Below are 20,365 nucleotides of genomic sequence, written 5' to 3' on the forward strand. Positions count from 1 at the left end.
CTGTTCAGTCCAGAGTATTCATGCCTGGTTACCCGTGAGTTTGCATATTTGCATACCCTGAACATCCTGTCCTTCCATGTTGAATGAGGATGAAATAATAAGAGCAATCAGCTGCAGGCGACTGTGCAGCTGCTGATGGAAAGTCATTTTTATTATTATTATTTTTTTTTTTTTAAGTGGAAATGAAGCATAATCATCAAGGTGCATTTGGAGGCTAATCTGCAATCATCTTTTGGCTGCGGGAACTAATCTGCATGGGTGAAATAAATCCTGTCTGTCATCGCCTTTGCATCATGGATTGTTAATATACATAGAGAAAGAGAGAGAGTGTATAAGAGAGAGAGAGAAAGAAAGAGAGAGAGTACTGAGCTGAAACAGGGAGGAGAGACAGAGAGGAGGAGTGTGTGAGGGAGAATCAAGTCACCAGGACGGGCTCCACTGTTAACGCCGTCAAGGTTTGAGCGCGAGCACCAGGAGGCCACATTCCGCGTGAAATAATGGATGGAACAAAACCGGCCATGGAGTCCAACGCCGAGGAGACCCAGGACGAGGGGCAGGAGAGCAAAGGTACGCGCTGTTATCTGCGCCTTTTCTCCCTCACCTCCGTTTTTTTTTTTTTTTTCCTTTTGCGTCTGCGCCAGCCCTGAACGGTTTAACCTACTTGCGACGGCGACACAATAGCGCCGGGGTTTGTTATCATTTCGGGGCATTTAAGTGCCCGTTCTAGGGGGGTAGAAATAGCAGATAATCCTCGCGGTGTTTGCAGGTATTTTTCACGTTTGTTGCGCGATTCTGAGGCGGACCGAGGAGCGAGAGGTGGAGGGTGGGTTGGTGGTGGGCAGAGGAAGGTATTCAGAATGGTCGAGCGGGGGGTTTACGGAGCGTGCGTTAATGTCAATTTGCTTTTGCGCTGCTGCACCATCATGAGCTCATTTTGTGCGTAATGAGCGGCTGATAAAGCAGAGGCTGCCGATGAGCGGGGATGCGCTCCGTGCGCGGCGGCATTGTTCTCCTCCAGGTGGATCCTCCCGCCTCCTGCAGCCGCTTCCATGATTATCGGCGGGGGGCTCTGGGGCTGATCTGTCAGCGGCGTGATTGATGCGCCAAGCTGCAAAAGAAGGTGGTTTTTTTGGGGGGGGTTGCGCGACCGCAAGGATCTGTTGCAGTCGCTGGAAAAATAAAAGGAGCAGCGGCGCTCTTGGCGCAGAGTGTCGGCTGTGTCGATCATTTGCAAGCCCCCATAGACATGCATGTTAATAAAGCCCCTGATCCGCACAGTTAATGTTTCATATTCATGAAAGCGGTCATTGCATGTATGCACAAAAAGTCCAAATATGATCCTGTTGTTTGTTTTTTTTAATTGCATTAAAATTGAAAATCAGACCCAAACTGTTGCTCCTGTTACACGGTGCGGTGTGTAGGCGTGTCTTTGTGCGTTGGCGATTCAAGGCCGCACAGAGTGGATGTGACTGATTTGTTTGGAAGCCTATTGTGGCTTTATTGTTCAAAAACCCTTCGCTGTGGTTAAATTAAGCCTTAAAATGTATGAGTGTACAGCCAGGGCCGGGTTTAAGAGGATGCAGGCCTGGGGGCTGAAATTTGTTTTGGTGAGCTAAAGTCATATTTCATGCTTGGAAATTGCTGGCCAGACACAAAAAGCATGTTTTTATTTGTTCTTTCTAAAAACATAACCATAAAAACATTAATGCCTACAGAGAGAAAAAAAATGTTGCAGTAACCATACCAGGCCTGCAGGTGGTGATGTTGCACGGTCACCAAAATACCTCCAAAAAACAACAGATTGTATGGAACGTGCTCTTAAAGTTTGTTTTTGTTACATTTGGTGTGTGCTGGTTGTGTTTTAATAAAATACGGAGCTAAATGATCAAAAGAATGCTCACAACTAATTTCATTCTTTGCAAGAAAACGTCCAATTTTCTATCCCATTTGTTGTGCTTCTAACCCCCATTTTAAAAGTTTGCTTTCATAAAACAAAACAAATCATGACCCCTGATGAACTCAAAGATAACTCAGGGTTTTTACCTGGGATGTATTGATTGCAGTTTTCTGGCAGATCACCAGATGTTTAATAAGCCTGACCTGCTAATTCCAATTTTGACTGATGCTGAGTTTGTTGTCTGAAAAAAGTTGCTAAGTTGGCGAACAGGTTAACAGATTTTCACACCTCTGTGGACGTAGATAAGAACCGTTTCACAAGAAGTATCAGCCGAAATCTGGGCTGATTCAAAGGTGCCCCTCAGTTTCTATGGTAGATATTTCATTACAGAAGCCAATTAGCCCAATTTCCTTCCATTATTCCCAGTTTACTAAGGTTTTGTTCGAGCCCTGAACAAAACTAAGTGAATTATTTTCATCTTCTACTCCACTTGATTACAGTTTTATTGTTTTAAATAAAACAAAACATCCCTTCCATCAATTTGTACCTTCATTTCTGTCACATGTTGGTGTATTTATCTTTTTAGAAAGTTATTTTCATATAATCATTCTCGCAAATGCATGCATTTCAACATTATTTTTTTTATTTTAATTTCTTGTGGGTTTTATCCCTATTTGGACCAGCTGACTGTAGAATTGGTCCGATTTTGACTCCTGATCAATCTATAATAACAAAGCACTTCTGCTGGTGGATATTATCTACACTTCGTTTGTGTAGATTATGGTGGACTCAAAACTTCATGTGGCAAACGGCTCTAGAAACTACAAAATTGGTCATCACCTCTACTGGAATTTTGTGGACTGGAGGATAAAACCTTCAGCTGACCAAAAGCAGATTTCTAACCGGAACGTCTTCTAAAGTTAAACTTCAGAGGTGGAAAACTGGATGTTTCTCATCAATCCAACATGTCTGCTTAGTTAAGAAACAGATTAGAATCTCTAATTGTTAGCACTTCTGCTAGTTCTCTTCACCTCACTTGATGAACATTTTCCTTTAGTGTTTGAATACATCGAAGAGTATCCCTGTGGTCAGCAAGTGTGTGCGATGAAACTGGTTTTCCAACATGGTGTGCCTGGTTGTGTCTTAGTTCCCACATGTCCGTTCTGGCTTGTAAGATAAATGGAAAAATCGGTTGGCCAGGGCTGCATTTCTGAGAATAATCTAGATATGACAATGAAGATATGAGTCGCAGACCTGCAGCATTGCTTTAAAATATATCAAAGAACAATCATTTCTTTCAAAATATGCTCTGTGACATATAAATGTTGAACAAACCAATATTACGATTATATTTGCACCATATTGCGCCGTGCTGCCATGTACTTTATACTTCTTGTTTTTTAAATAGATATTCTTTGACAAGTGTAACAATCAAAAATCACTATTGGAATCACTATTCAGATGGCAACAACATGGTCAACAGGTGAAAAAAGTCCAACATATGTGGCTTCTAGCATAAAAAGTAACTGACTGTGCTACTGTTTTTAATTCTCTCCGATTATCCAGTTCACGTGGATGCACTGTGAAATGAGTTTTTAAAAATCAATATTTTACAAAGCAATTAAAAAAAATATTATTTTGTTTCTCTCACCAAAAAAAACCCCCAACAAAACTCAGTTTATATGAGGACAAGATGCGCAAATGCATCTTCATTTTAGTGAAAACTTCATTTTCGCTAAATATCCGTTGCCAGTGTGGCCAGAAGTTAAGATGGCGACAAATAAATTATTTTAATATATATTTTTTTATTTTCTCTTGTCAAGTGTGAGTGTTATAAAAACTGATGTATGAATTTGATGTGTTATTGTTATTGTTATTATTATTATTATTATTATTATTATTAACTGTCAGTCAGACTTTACTTAATGTTTAAATTCTAGGCAGTACTGATTTTGTGTAGAGCATATTTTTAATACTCTAAAGAAAATGCAGCTTTGAAACACACCAAGACACAATGTTAGCTGACATTATTGGCTGGTGCTTGAAAAGCAGCCAATCCAGGTTCGCCATATATTCTCCTTGGTGAGGATTGGCTAATAAACATCAGTAAGGAAGACTGATATTAGTTTCTGTGGACAGTTTCTACTGTTCGTATCAATACAGATCAAGGTATATTTGGTGTTTGGACTGTAAAATAGGTAAAAATAAGAGTTTCTAGAGCAGTTCTCAAGCATTCACGGATTTCAAGTATTCGTTGAGGGCTGTGGTCACTAACATCTGCTGATATCAGTGGTCAATATTAAGATTTCCTGTGAAAATATGTGAGGTTCATGCTGCAGGGTTTGGCTCTTGGCCCAGTCGTACTGCTGGGTCACAGTCTTGTCTGTGTTGTAAGGTGCACACAAGTTGGGTGTCCCTCAGCAGTGAGACTTTAGATCATCCTCTCCTGAGGCAAAGCAGTGACACACCGACCACTGTCCAATAACAGCCTGTAATCATGCCACTTCATTTGACAGTGGAGGTGATCCTGTTGAAAAGCCCCTGAAGATAGCTGAGCAGGAGGACAATGGTATTTATAGCTATCTATTAGGCCTCTCAATTCCTTCATCACAGTTTTTCCATGGAAGCAGGGAGTTTATTTCACCCGGTTTGGCTTCTGCCGTACCCCCAGGTGAGTTCAAAATGCAAAAATGAGAAAAAGACCGTGAGAGATTTTTGAAGGTTGCATGTTGTCGGTGCAGTCATTTGACTGCGACCAAGCTTGTAGCATTCGTTAAGAAGCTGGAGATTTGCAGCAGGAGCCAAGAAGGCGAGAGCTGTCACTTAAGGAGCTTGTGCCGGTGAGTGCCAGAGAGCAGCGTTTACTTCCAGATGCATAATGAAGAGCAGCTGTGTAGACATTCTGCACGGCCCACAGACGGAGTGGTGAGTCTCGATATTCATGAGAAATTAGGCCAGATTCATGCAAGCTTTCACGATATCAAAGAGAAAAACACAATATTTTGTGTCAAAGTGAATTGCGAAGCTCAATCCAGTCAATCTCATTTCAAAGGGAATATATTCACATATAGAGAAAAGATGCATGAAACTAATCACTAGTTACAGAATTCCTAAGTAGCCCGTTAATAACTACACCAATATATTTAAAAGACTTATTAAATACAGAAAAAAGCAAGGACTGATTACTTATAAAGAAACTGGACTGAATGTTTTATTCATTGATTAAAGATCTAATTTATTCAAAACATATCATTAGCTGTGTTGGTATTTAAGAAAATAAATTTGCTTAATGGAAAATTGCCAATCTAAAAAAACAAACTCACATTGTTTGATAAAGAGTTTGTTCGCTAAGATGAGGTGGTTTTTCAGCCGTATTGAAATCAGTGTATTCCGCAAAACTGCAATGGAAACACTTTTTTCACATCACAGTCACGTGACCAACAACCAGACGTTGCTGCTGGCAGAAACTACGAAGAAGACGACAGGAAGTAGAAGGAGGATGATGCCGTGGCATGTTTTATGCTGATGAACTGTGCTAACTAATTTACTCAAATGTGATTTTAATTGGGTTTCATGCAAAAATGCATGAAAAATGCATGAAAATTGGAAACAACGCAAAATTGTGAAACTGTTTTCTTTCCCCGACTTTAGCAGAATAGAAGTTTTGCGCACTAGTGCATCTAGTGTCTCTTTCTTACTCTGAAGAAAGTACATGTTGGTGTATTTATCTTTTTAGATAAATACACAAGATGAAACCTTTAAATATTCATCTTAAAGGTAATGTTTGGAAAGGAAAAAGGAGAGTATAAAAGGATAAAGAACCTTTACATTCACTGGAAGACAACCGTAAAGAAACGGATGAAACAAGCCTTACTTTGATTAGGTTTTGTTTGTTCTGTCACCGTTCTGTAAGCCGGTGAAGGAGTCTGGCCATAGTCCTGCGTGTATCTTTTCCTTTCTAGACAGATGGAGCACAACATCTGTTCAATTTGGCATCAATATCTGTTTACCTCTTTTGGATGACTTCCTCTCTTTGGAACACAGAATCGAACTACTAACAAGGCCAAAAAATAACCAAGTTTGCAACTTTTAACTTCTAAAAATGTACAGTAAACCAAATTCTTTATCAAACTAAATCTTAAAAGGTGGCCATGTTTGTGTTTTGATTCTTGACTCTGGTTCTGTGTCTTTACTTCACAGAAACTGCCCAGTGGCGTCACAGAGGAATGTTTGCCCACATCAAACTTAAAAACAACTATTTCTTAAACCCTATTGCTAACGTCAGAGTTCAGTTCCAACTAGAAACAAGAAATGGTACATCTGACAGTAGTTGCTGTCCAATCATTGTCTACAGTCATGAATCTAAAAAGGGACATAAAGAAATACTGTCAGCTAAAGTGTCTAGAGATTCAAGTTGACCATAAATTAATAAACAAGCAGTCATTTTCAAAAAGCTTATGGAGTCCTAAACTAGCAAAAATAATCCACCCACTTGAAGAAAAGCAAGTCTCGAGAGGTGACTAAATAAATAGATAATCACCACGGCAGCAGGATAATAAATACTGTATGATCTCACAGTTTCATGCAGTTTTGGGGATAAAATATTATATCAAGTCAAACTAATGTCATGATGAAGGCCTTCTGGTGCAAAAGGTCGCAATGACTATGCTAAAGTTAGCGTCTGCGTTGTAGCTTCCTGTCGGTGCAGCTCACAGCCTTATAAATTGTCTCGGTTGAAACTCAATGGTTCTACAATGAAAACAAAATTTTAAAAAAACTGTTATAGATTAGTAAAAACTTTATGAATTATAGCCGGTACAGAGGAATGGTGTCAGATTGATTGTTGTGCCTGTTTTAATGCTGTAATGTGTAATCTGCCAACACACAGGGATACTGTGTGATAATGAGGGATCATCAGCTCTCATAATTACCTGCTTCAATTAGTCTGACACAATTTGATTGGACAACTCACACCGTCATGATTTTACTTTGCTTTAAACATGATTTCCTGAAACAGGGTGCTTAAATTTGCAGTAACTGAGCAGCCTGTTAGAGCCTGCTCTTGCATAACGCCGCCGTCCCTGATGATGCTCGGATCAGAACCGTAACACATTACATCACCGTCTGGAAGGGTGCACGTTTTGTTGCATTTTCTGTTTGGAGCAGCAGAATCTGCTACTGGAGTTATGCTTAAATCAGGGCTGTTTGTTATCTTTAATAATGTCAGGAATATTCAGCGAGAGCTTTGAAGAGCTTTATTCCTGCAAGATGTTTTTAGTTGCAATGTTGGCAGATGGAGAGGAGCTGGGCCTGGAAGCCTTTAAACGAAACATGTTTGGACGAACTTTCAGTTTGGACTGCAGATGTTTCTCGTTTCCAGACTGTTTCTGCAGGTATTTTTAGGAAATTCAGGCTATTTTTGAAACCCACGAGCAAAACTATCAGCGTTCGTTTTTGTTTTTATGTCACATGTGGCGTACCAACTCAATGTTGGCTTCAGCTGTTTTCATTCTTCTAGCTCCATCTGCTCAGCAGAATAACAGTGGCTTCAGGTGACTTCTATTTATCTCGGTTTTTGCTGAATTTTACAAACGGTTTTGAAAAAGGATTTGTTGAGTTCGCAATGAGATTCTGACGATATAAAAATACGATGATACGGCATCAAACGGGACAGCTAGTTATTTCAACTGCTGTTAAAATAATTTAAATATAAAATGTTAGTGTTATAGTAACATTGCCTACAATATCAGAAGAAAACTACTGCATTAAATACCTTTTTTTTGCCAGCTGACTGTAGTGGTCCGGCATCTCATGATTCGTTTTTTTTCCCATAGAAATGGAAAACCAGTGGAAACCTAACAAAAGCATATTTTTAAGGGTTTTGTATCTAATTTGCAGTACAATACAAACATGGAGTGAATACTCTGAAAAGGGACAGGATGTATGACATTTTTCAATGAAGTGAGTTTAACTTACACCAGAGAAATTAGCAAAAAGTCATTTTCAGAGGTTAGTTTCGTGAATCTGAGCGTAAACTTTGTCTGCCTTGGAGATCAAATAATCAGTATGAACACTAGAGAGTGGGATAAAACCTTTCAAAGATTTCAGTGTGGAGGTTTGTCACCTCTGAAATGAGTTTTTTATGACTAACATGTCAACATTATCAGAAAAGAAAAAAAAAGGTCAGTGAGAGTCCAGCAGGGCGTCGGCTGAGGGCCAGAATCTAAAGGCCAGCCCCCGTTTGATGATCATAGAGAGGAGCCGCTCCTCTCTCGCTGGTGGCTGCTGACATTTGGGCTATGCCGGGTTTCCTTCCCCGGTTTTCCTGACCTTACTGTAGAAATGATTTACTTACACAACCTGAAATATTGTTGACGATATTTGGAAAACCGAATTTCCCTCTGCAATTAGTGAAATTGCTGCAAACGCATTAGGCATTTTCCTCGCAAATGGAGCAAGGAAACATGCTTTTGTTGAGTTGAATTCTCTAACAATCTGGTTGTGATTTGATATATTGATTAAGGCTAAATTAATTGATCAGATTAATCGTGATACATCGATAATTGAAATAATCGATTCATCGTCAACTGGAGTATGCAGACTCAAAAACAAGGCCATTCGCAGAAAGAGCAACATTCTTAGATGAGTAGACAAGTCAAAAATATATAAGAAAAGTATTCATTTTGCATTTCAGACAAAAAAAAAATCTTTGTAAATATTTTCTACCTATATATTTTTTTCCTCCCCTCCAGGGGGTCTTTTGTGGGCTCTAGTGTCCCTTATATGAAAATAGGCTGACAGGAAACAGGGAAGGAGAAGATATGCGGCAAATGTCGCTGGGTCCGGGAATCGAACCCGCGACAGCCACGTCGAGGACTCAAGGCCTCCAAATACGGGTCGTGCTAACCCCTACGCCACCACAGCACGCCCCTACCTATATTTTAATATTTTCTAATATTTTCACTCCTCAAGTGACAGTTTTAGATCCACTTGGATCAAATTATGTAAAGAAACACATATTTTTAAGCACCTTCTGCTTTCTAATTATTACTTAGTTAATCAGCGCTACACTGTATTGGTGCCCAAGTCAAGCAGAAAACATTTCACATGCTGATGTTAAAACCATTTCCTTTCCTGCATCCTTTGCTAGAAATAACCAAGCGTTCACTAAAGAATTGCTGTTATTATAGGCAATAAAATGTTTGTCTTTTTATTTAAAGAAGGAATTTAATTATTTGTTTGCATCTTTTAATGTATGTTTATTATTGTATATAAGAGGCTGAAATGAAAAATCTGCAGAATTAGCCAATTTTTTTTATCCGATGAAACGACTAATCGTCAGAATAAATGAAAGATTAGTTGCAGCCCTAATTTTTACCATCCCTCCTTTGTTTCTCGCATTGCTCCTACCCAGTCCGGCCATCATCACCCTCACCCGTCTCTCCACTCTCCCCCACCCTCGCCCCGGAGGTGTGTGAGGCTGTGGAAGGATGTGAAAGCCGTCACACAGAGAGGCTCATGTGTTCCTCGTTTTGAAGCCATTTGCCCAGAGCATGCTGTCAGCCTCCATCTGGACACGCGTGTTTGTGTAGGTTTACTGTCGGTATGTGCGCTTGCATTTGTTTACGTGTCAGTGACCAGGAGTGGTTGAGGGGAATGTCTCTGGGAGTGCTTCACTTGCAATGAAAGGGGAAAAAAAATTATTTTTGCACAAATGTGTGGAGAGCCGTGCGGTGTGCCGCTGTGTTTGTATTTAGCGCTTCCTGTTCTCTCATCATTTTTCTTCTGTTCGCGTGAGCAGAGCAAAGGATTCTATCTGAACCGCCTTTGGATTCATCTCAGGTGTTATGATTGACCGTATTTATCTCAAATCCAGTACAGAACAACTACTTTTAGCCGCTGTCTCTTACCTACTGCCCTTTCCATCAATCTGGGTCCCAATTACGTTTGGCAGAAGTAGCGAGGGTGAAACAATGCAGTGTTTTGTACTTGAGCCGAATAAAGTTGAATGTTCCTTGATGAAAGGTTTAAAATGAATAAAAAACATATGAAAGAATCTAAACTGCTTCTGTTCACATGGTTTTAATGTCAAACTCTTTATATTTTTAGAGTTATTGTTCCGTTTTTAGTCTTTTTACTCAAAATACTGAATATAAATAAACATTTACAACAAATTCATGGCAATATTTCCCCTGCTGTCAGGCTTTGCATGGAAAATATGAACGAATGAATGAATGGATGAATAGATGGAAACCGGTTTGGAAGGATGGATGGATGGATGGATGGACGGAGAAAGAGTCCTGATTTGGAAACAAGGACCTGATTGCTGCTAGGCAACAGTGCTAGGCATATATATATATATATATATATATATATATATATATATATATATATATATATATACAGTACAGACCAAAAGTTTGGACACACCTTTTAATTCAATGAGTTTCCTTTATTTTCATGACTATTGACATTGTAGATTCACACTGAAGGCATCAAAACTGTGAATAACATGTGGAAATATGCACTAAACAAAAAAGTGTAAAACAACTGAAAATACCCCTTATATTCTAGTTTCTTCAAAGTAGCAACCTTTTGCTGTGATTACTGCTTTGCACACACTCTGCATTTTCTTGATGAGCTTCAAGAGGTCGTCACCTGAAATGGTTTTCACTTCATAGGTCAACCTGCCCTGTCAGGTTAATAAGTGGGATTTCTTGCCTTATAAATAGTCATGAAAATAAAGAAAATCCAGTGAATTAGAAGGTGTGTCCAAACTTTTGGTCTGTACTGTATCTATATAGATATATATATATATATATATATATATATATAAACTAAAATATATAATATATAACATATATAAAATATATATAACTAAAATATAAAACCTGTAATGGAAAATGAAGCTAATCACAAGGAATGGTGTCCAACACTGAAACCAAAGGGTAAAAACAGATTTTTCACATCTGATCCAGACAGACTGGCAAACAGCTGCAGCCTTAAATCAAACCAATCTCGCCCATTCGTCCTGTAAACCAACCAGTGGCCCCCAACCTTCTTATTACCGCGGACCCAGTCGAGACTTTGCCATTTTGCTGCGGCTCGGGGTTGGGGGGGCGTCAGATAATGCTTCTGCATGTTGGCGTTCCAGCTAAAGCCTTTTTTTGCCCCGATTTTCCCTTTACCACAATCTTACAACGTCCTGCAGTGTGTGGTGTGTTACGCGGTGGTGTGTTGAATATGTGCGATCTAAAATCGGGCATATTCAACATGGTCTTGGCCCGATTATCCAGCCTGTGGGGTTTTTTCCCTGACTGGGAGCGAGAACACAGCCTGTTGAATGTGACAGGTAGCCAATCAGAAAGCGCGGTGACGTAAGAACGGAGAGGAATCCTAAACAGTTGACATGGCAACTGAGAGTCCGGCAGACATCAAAGGTGATATGTGGAAATGTTTATTACTATATGTAAAGGTCATTTTTATACATGTTTATTATATCTGGTTATGTTTATTCAGTTAAAAATGTTAACTATGAACAAACATAACTCATCTCCAAATCATAGAGCAGCAAATAGAGCGGCTGATCCCTCTTTTATCAAACGCCTTTTCTTTTTGTTTCGTCTTTTATCGCTTAAAATGAGCCACAAACTATCACTGCTGCTTCTACATCATCATCCTGTTTGATTATTATAAATTCACGTTTGGTATGTTGGGGGATTTTACTGGATTTTCTTGTGGAACCGGTTCCGTGGTGTGTTGCTCCTGCCGTGTTGCTGGACTCACGAACCGACCGAACCTGTAGTACTTTTATCGGCTCTGTGGTCTCAGAGGTTTGGAAAATCGGCCGATAATCCTTAAATCCTGCCGTGTGAACCAGACCTAAAACTCACAAGCTCCTCTCCTCATCTCGTCTCTCCACTGCCATAACGCTCTCTGACTCTGGTCGCTATCCCTTCAAAATAAGATACAGATGCGCAACAAAAACGAACATTTTACTGTCGTGAAAATTTTAACTCACTATAACGAGGAATGGAGCCCTGAGCTCGTTTCTCTGCAACCAGACGGTCCATCTGGGAGAGATGAGAGACAATGAGACCGGAAGTGTTGCTGATGCTCAGGATGCCTGGTCTCTAGTGGAGAAGCAGTTTGAAGCTTCATTGCCTCATTAACGAGCCGCAGAGCTTTCAATGTAGGAATCACCTACCGGGATAAATCCATCCTCCTGTCTCTTCTCTGGGCCTCTTCCCTTCATAAAGAAACTTTCCAAATACATCTGATCTGTTTCTTATTCATTTTGCTGCTTGTGGGCTCAATGTTGGCGCGCAAGACGTAACCGAGAGAATCCGGTTGAAGGATTTTCAAAATAAAAGATCATCCAAACTCAAATAATACATAAAATGGAAATATTTAATTATTTCTTCCAGGCCTGGTACCAATTGGTCCACGGACTGCCCGGGGGTCGGGGACCACTGCTGTAAACCAAACACATTTCAGGAGTTTGACATGCAACCACTGCGGTCAGACTACAGGAATCTAACACTTCTCGTTTGCCATAAGAATGGCATCTCTAACGTGTGCGGGATTACGTTGCAGTCGAGTCTGCCGTTGGTATATGAATAGCAGCAAGTGGCAGGTTGGCCCAGCAGGTCTTGTTCCTGACTGATGCCAGCCTCATCTGGCCGTCTTCCATCACCTACTGATGCTCAATCTGCTGCTCTCACCCAGAGCCCATAAAATGCCTGATGCTGATTAACACTTGACATCACTGGCTGAAATGGACGTTGATGAGTCACTGTCCGGCATGTGGAGTTTGCTCTGAATATTACGGTGCTGTATTTCTTTGTTTTGCTTGCTTTTGTCCCATTTTACCGTCTTAGCCAAAGTAGAATATAAAAACAGAAAAACAGGTTTCAAGTGAGAAAATCTGAGACCATTCAGTGATGTGGAGACAACAAGACCTACTGACTGGTTTTGAAATACGCTGTAGTGCCTTGGTCATTGAGCAGGAGATGGATAAACAGATCAGGTCACCTGGTCTGGAGTAATTTAGCCACTGCTCCAATCTATTGTGATGATGAAAGAGCTAAACTAGAAAGCACAGCTGTTGATACACCCAACTGTGTACATTCTGGAATATGACTGAAAGAACAAGATTCTGGACACAAGCAATGCAAACAAAGTTTCTATATAGAGTGGATAGACTCAGCCTTCAAGAGATCAATCATCTCAGGGTGGTGATTGATCAGCTGCAAAACGGTTCGATCGGGTTGCTTCCTGGTAGCCCTGCTAAGAAAACGATTAGGAGTGTTGATGAAGACCTTAAAATCCCCCAGAATAAGTTGGAGAGTGTCGCTGAGAAGAAGGTGATTGAGTTTCTATCTTAGATTTGGTACCTCCATGACCAAAAGTAGAGGACTATATCCCAAACACCAAGTCTGTTTGTGTACAAACTGGTCTAAACTCCATTAGACGACTTATGTCAACTTGAATGTCACTTTGTTTACAAGTATGTACTGAAATCAATGTGGAGATGTTGCAGGACTATGCATTGGAAATATACATATTGCCAATACACAACAGAAATCATAATCTCCTGTGAACAAACCAGAAGCATTTTCTAAATTTTTTATTTCTAGATTTCTGAGCACTACTGTGTTTCTGTAGTCATAAGGAAGCCTCCGCAGGGAGCAGCTTTGTGCTACCAAACAACAGACTTTGTGCACACACTCACATCATGGTTTAGGCCACACACTTAACACACACACACATATAAAGTGCTCATCTGCAGCTGGAAACCAAATCTCTATAATCTCATTGGCAGAAGTGGGAGGAGGGGTGAAAGAAAGAGATGACTTCTTTGACTTCTTGGAGAAAAAGTGACATTAGCCAAGTTGGTTGTGTAACCACTAAGGCACAGCCTTTGTAGCCAGAGGGGCCATTTTACATTTTGGTGGGACTAAAAGTGTTGCCTCTGCTCTTTGCTTTGTACTTGGGATTGTATTGCAGGGTTTTATAAGCAAATAGTTTTCAAGGCAGGTGCTTCTTTCCTAATATTTCTGATATTTTATCTAGTTTTTGGCCACTGATAATGAGCTGTTTTTAACAATTTTAGTGTCATACATAGTTTTCAGTTCAATTAATTGACTCATTTAACTGAAAAAAGGGACTCTGCAATCTAGGCAGGATAGTAATTGCTTGATTTAGTGGGTTTTCCAGTCTATTAAAAACACACTAATGTGTGCTAATTTGGATGTAAAGCAGCATTAGCAAGAAATATTTCTCTAATCTGCAGCATAAGTGTATTGATCCTCACGCAGAGATCCGCGAAGGGGATTTAAAGGCACATTCCGGCCATCAATCTCAGTTATGCCTGGCCACATGCTGACCTTGTGACCTGCATTACGCTGCATAAACAGCAGCGGGTTTCTCCCAAATAGCAGATTAGGGTCAGTTTTGTGTTGCCACAAAAATAGAACAAAAAAAAAAAGAAAGCAAAACAACAATATTTTGGGAACAGTGATGGCTATATCCTCTTAAGCCTCAGCCACCATTACTGAAAACATTCTCAACATTGTGTTTTTAAAACCGCATTGAGAGGTTTGTGACATCTTCATAGTTATTTTCTTTTAAGTAGTTACAGAATTTATGTGGAAAGTCTGTAATCCTGTTTATTTTCTTCATATCTATGGCTTAAAATATGAAATCTAGGACTCCATCTGCATTAAAAGAAGCTAATTATCGACTGAACCTTTTGGTTAAAGAGAAATTCTGAAAAATAAACAAATGGGATATTTGTGGCTGATTACCGATTTTCTTTCTGGTCTTCCTGTCATTAGTTCTCATTAGTTATTTATATTAGCAGCAGAGATGACGTCACACTGTGTGAGAGAAAACAATCGCCACATAAGAAACATTTATAGTATTTTATATTATCATCTGAAGTGCCTCTCAGAGTTGTTCACAACTCTGTTCAGATGTAAACATTTTGAACATTTTTTTTATTTCTGGTATACTTGTCTTACTTTTTCTGCTCCTTTCTATGTGATGGTCATTAAGTCTGAGACGGACATTTATTCCTAAACTGAAGTGAAATCTCCGGAGCTCGTGTCAGTGATTTTTGTTGTTGTGTCTGCGGTCAGCCTCCATGAAGCAGATGGGACCTTGTTTTCATCTTGATGTGACGCAGCCATTTATCCCACACCTTTTGTTCTCCGTTTCCCACTCCGAGGTCCTCCTCTTCCCTCGCGGGGATCTACCCATGATGCACTCTGAGGTTATTGCCCGATAATGAATACAGCGTTTCTGAGATCTGAATGGAGCCGCAGGCGGAGGGGGTTGTGGGGGGACCAGATCGGTCACTGAAATATTCAGAAAGCTTTATTAAGGCTGTTATTTCTGGCAGATGTACTGCGCGCACTAACAGTTGGACATAATCACGCTGCGAATCTGGATTGAAGGAAGATATTTAAACGGGATTCCTCTGCCGTCCCTAAACCTTGGAGATTTGTTTTCAGCATTTTCTAGGGCTAGAAAAATGTTTGCACATTTTGTTCTTCTTTCTTTACTCCCTGTCCCTCATGTACGTAATTTCTTCCTCATTCATTATCCCTCCTTCCTACATAAATTTAAGTTGAATTTCAGTGTTTTACATTTTAAAATAAAAGCAAAGAGCTGCAATGTTAACTGGAACGATATAGTAGGAAGAGTCATGACAGTGGAAATAATCGTCTCATCGTTTGAGTTTATCCTGTATTTAGGATTTGCAGGCATTACAATAAAATCTGTGTAGCCAGAAAAAAACAGCACATTATTCAGCCAATATTATCCAGAACTAACAGACACCGCGCCTTAGTAACACTATTTACCCTGTTTTTCTTTTTTTTCCTGTGCATCTACTGACTTGGAAGCCTTTTTTTTTTTCTAACAAATGCTCCAAATTCAATTCCTGTGACAATGAAGTTTGTAAGACGACATGCATTTGAGGGATTATTTCATACCGTGGGTGTCGGGTGATTGACAGAATGCGAAGCGTAATCACAAAAGATGTCAGCAATCGGTGACAGGTTCTGTTTGCGAGCGCATCTCTGCCCTGCGAGGCATTATTTATTCAGTCACAGCGCCTGAGTACGCTCACCAGTCTAATAGGAAGGCACAGATTTAAATATAAGGGCGGAAAATGGGAACGTGGGGAAAAAACAAGGATGAATATGAAGAATCAGGAAAGAGAGCTGTCTCTTATTTAGAAAGGGAAGCAGGAATGAAAGCTTTTATGATCTATTTACAATGTGTTCAATGAATTTATTATCATAAATGATTAGTTAGATGGATGGAAAGAGGACCCACATCCAGGCTCAGAAATCTGAAAGCAGGTTGATTCTGGTGACAGTTTTTTGTAATTATGAACCAAATGAAATTAAAAAACAAGGATCTGACAACAACAACAAAAAAAACAGTGTGGTTCCAAATACTTGACCCAAGAAAGAGTCGACCCCACATGATCAGAAAGAAACTATTAAAACATAGTATGTGCAAACATATTGCTAAAAATATTTACTGTAAACATTCATTCAGCTGAAAATATATAAAAAAGAAGCAACTAAGAATTTATAATGGAAAGGAGGTGATCATTTACAAGTCTAAGACAGTTCAGCACATTCCCTTTTTCTTTTTTGTAACAGATAATATAAATATTAATAGCTAGTGCTAGAAATCTATTTATTGCAATAAAGCAACACGTCAGTTTATGCTACATAAATGTGGACAAAAACAATTTGCTTTTTTAATACTTTTCTAGCAGGTAGCTTAGCCACTTGAGGACTAGAAATATAAAAAAATAATAATCCTTTGGCAAGTTAATTCTTTTTTTATTCAACACAGCCAATATGGTATTAAAATTAAAACTAAAGGTGTAAAATGTAACTAGGATACCTAAAGGATTGAGTCTGAGACATAAGCTGACATTTTTAAGTTTGATGTTTTTCTCCATTCACATAATTTCGATTTGAATCAGATCAGAAAACATGAATAGACGAACCGACCACCACTCCGCAGCTTTAGTTTCAGCTTCAGCTGCCGCTTCACGCCAATCTTTGGGTTTTGCTCGTGTGTGAAGGCGGAGTGAAGCGGCTGCGAGGGACTGAAGTGGGTCGTGGGTAACACGTTGCTATGGCAACTGGCGTTCGCCGGCCCCAGGGCCAAGAAAACGCTTTCCCCATCCTTCTCTCGCTCTGCCTTTTTCCCCTCTCACCTCCTTCTCCTCACTTGTTCTAGTCGTTCTACACGTTCCCTCTTCTTTCATGGTTTTCTTTCTCATTTTATCACCCTTTTGTTTCGGAGCTGTCCATGAAAAGGCAATAAAAGCAAGCACCCTTTGCTTAGCTGTCAGCCACAAATTGAGGTCGGCATTTAAGCGGGAAAACTGTCCCAATATAGTCCAGTAGTGTCCTGAACTTCGCTTATCATCTGTCAAATTCTGGGCCGCCCTGCCTCCTAACGTGAACAGAAAGCTGAAATCCTTCGGTGGAGACCCGCCGAAAGTTATTTGAAATGATCTACGACGCCATAACGTAACAGGAGCGTAACATAGTGTCTTGGTGATTAACTCCAGCTGGCTTAATAGAGCATGACGGCGACAAGCGGCCATATTTCAAAGAAAAGGAGACAGTAGAGCGAAGACAGAGGCAGCGAGGTATAAAACGAGGCAGATAGGCCAGCCTCGGTGTGTCACCTAAATTCTGCTCTAATGAATAGCCCATTGATTTCCATTAGGGCCGGCCGGAGCTGACCACTCCGGCCGGCCTGCTTCCCATTAGCGCACTTTTAAACCGAGGCTGACCGTCGCAGCCGGGGGGAGTAGAAGGACCGGATAGAGGGGAGAGTCGGGTCCGTCGTTCAAGAGGAACCTGTGAATTCATCCGTGAAGCAGCGTGGAACCAGGGGAGAGAAGACGGAGCTAAAAGCAGAAACACTAAAGCCCTTAAATAGCTCCCACGAAGGCGTGGGATTTGTCCCAAAAAGGCTCCCATCCTGTCAGATTAGTCGCATCCACGACGGAAGATAAAGGTGGAAATTCTTCATTTGCATTCGAAAGGAAGGATTTCCTTTTGTTTCTGTCTTGTTTCGAAAATAAAACGCTCAAATTTGCCTCGCTGTGGGTGATGTTTCAGAGCAGAATTGAGGACCCGTCGCTGTGCTGACCGGTGAGCCAGAGAGGCTGCGGCTCATCCGGAGGCCTCGGCCCGCTTCTCGGTCCAGATGTTCAGCTTCATCAGCTGGACTCCTCCACCAGCGCGCTTCCTTCATTAACATTAATAGGATTTGGGTCCGTTACGTAACGGGCCTCCGTTGGGTTACGTAAGGCAGGAGGAAGATGATGCTTCTTCAGATTTAAGGATGAGCTTTTATTATGACTCAAACTTCTTGAATCAACTTTGACAAGACTTCTTATCTGGATGTGGAAAAAAATTATCAAAACTGTTTGATGTAGCTATGCTTACACTGTGGAAGCGGGAACAACTTTTGATTTAAAAAAATAAATAATAAATAGCAAATGACCAAAAGTTCAATATTTAGCTCATCACAAAGGATGTTTGAGCTGATCAGCTCAGATTAATAAACACACAGCAACAATAAATGTAATAATTGCTAGAATTGTTAAATTTGCAGAGCGATTTGAAAGTAACAGTTACTACTTTATAAAACAAACTAAAAAACATACTGATGTTTTTGCAGCTGACATTTTTTTTATTTGAAAAGGCAATAAAACAGATAGAAATGTGGGTATTTTGGGCATAACTCTTGGTTAATGTGCATCAACAGGAATGAGTTATGCTTTTGACCTCCAGTGTTACTTTACAGAGAGAAAAGCAGTCAAACATCCTAAAAACTTAAATTTACTCAATGTTTAATTTGTATTATGTTGATAAAAAATACATTAAATTGGAAAAAAAATCTATATTACAATATAACTATACATTAGTTTACCAGTAGTAGGAGTATTTATTGCTTTTCTGTCTTAAAGTCAAAAAGCTGTTCTTGAAGTCATTGTCTGTCATATGAAGACGACACTGTTGATATGTTTTCCTGTCTTTCCCATTTTGAAAATAAGCAAAGAGAAAGGGACGGTGATGTAGCATTTTCCCCCTGGAGGAACAGGAAGTCTTAGATTAGTAAAAAAAAAAATTTTTTAACTTGTAGACTCTTCAATATTTGTATTACCAGTAATATTAGAGAGATTTTATTTCCTATTTAATACATTTATTCAAATTGCCGTCTTTAGCAGGGGTGATAACTGTAGAGTAAATAAACCTCCATTTAGTTTGTATAGTGTTATAGATTGCTATTGCTCCCCTTGGGGATGCTTAAATCAATTGGCTCTTTTAAACCCATCAATAGCAACTGCCTGCAGGCCGTAAACTCCACCACGCCTCAACATTTAAATCCAGAGTTTCTCTGAGGATTTCTCTTGCGTTTGATGTTAACCTTGAAGTTGTATTTTTCCATACTTCTGCCATCAGGTGTCACGGTGTATAGATGAAGGTCCATGCTGATAAAAGCCGTCAGCAGGTCCGGGCTCCCCGGTCGTGTGGATATTTGAGTGGATCTAATGTTTTCTTAGAGGCGAGGCGAGCTGTCGCGTAGAGTAGAAATCACGAAGGACCACGACTGCCACCGAGTGCGTTGCTCACTGGCGATTGGGGCAGCGTGTCAGAACAGATAATGGTGTGCGCAGAGAGCCACACAGAGGACGCGCGGTGGGTTCAGTCGGCACCAAAACCTGTGCCGACTTGTGAGCATCAGCTAGCTGGCAACTGGAGCAGGCTGTCATGGAAACAGCAACGTAGCCACACAAGATGGTTCATTTTGTCTTTTTTACTCCCAGAGTAACTTCCTGCTTTGCCACAGGAGTTATTTTTATCTCCTGAGTTGCATGTTATATAACATGCAACTCTTGTATTTGGTGCCTTTTGTTCCCTATTTTTTGGGGGGGATGGGGGAGTAGGGAGGATTCTGGAGCAGGATGGATCTGCAGCACCTGTAGACCTCACACAGGAAGCTGAAAACAAATTTACTTATTCAGCATCGCAAAACAGGGATTTTTAATTTTTCATCAACTTTTGGGAAGTTCTACTGGCAAATTCACACATTTACTTCCGTTCTAAAAAAAAAAAAAGAACATCATGCATTTGATCACTTTAGCTCAGATTATGAGGCATTCTTAAACAGACAAGAAAAAAAATGTTACACAGAGGGCTTTTGTAGGTGGTGCAAAATTCAGCACTCCAACTCGCTGTGAAAGATGCTCAACATGCCTGATGCAGAGGATAAATAAGACCATTGAGCTTTGCAGCGAGTGTCGTCAGCACACCTAAGCAAGTCACTATGGGATGTCAGCCTGCTTTCTTTGTTCTTTCTTATAAAAACATAACTGAAGCAGAGCTTCTTCTTCTGTTCCCCCCCCCATCT

The 20,365-nt window shown here is 40.1% G+C and overlaps 1 protein-coding gene across 1 annotated transcript in view; it reads left to right on the top strand.

Moving 5' to 3' along the window:
• Positions 1-370: 370 nt before the first annotated feature.
• The window catches only part of LOC114140500 (neuronal membrane glycoprotein M6-b-like), a 28,069-nt gene continuing 8,074 nt past the window's right edge, over positions 371-20,365 (top strand). Inside the window, exon 1 of the mRNA XM_028010428.1 lies at positions 371-567. Within this exon, the coding sequence (XP_027866229.1) occupies positions 498-567 (70 nt within the window). The 5' untranslated portion in view covers positions 371-497. The remainder of the gene's footprint in view (positions 568-20,365) is intronic.

Source organism: Xiphophorus couchianus, chromosome 24 (genome assembly GCF_001444195.1).
Source record: "Xiphophorus couchianus chromosome 24, X_couchianus-1.0, whole genome shotgun sequence".
NCBI classification, from domain to species: Eukaryota; Metazoa; Chordata; class Actinopteri; order Cyprinodontiformes; family Poeciliidae; genus Xiphophorus; species Xiphophorus couchianus.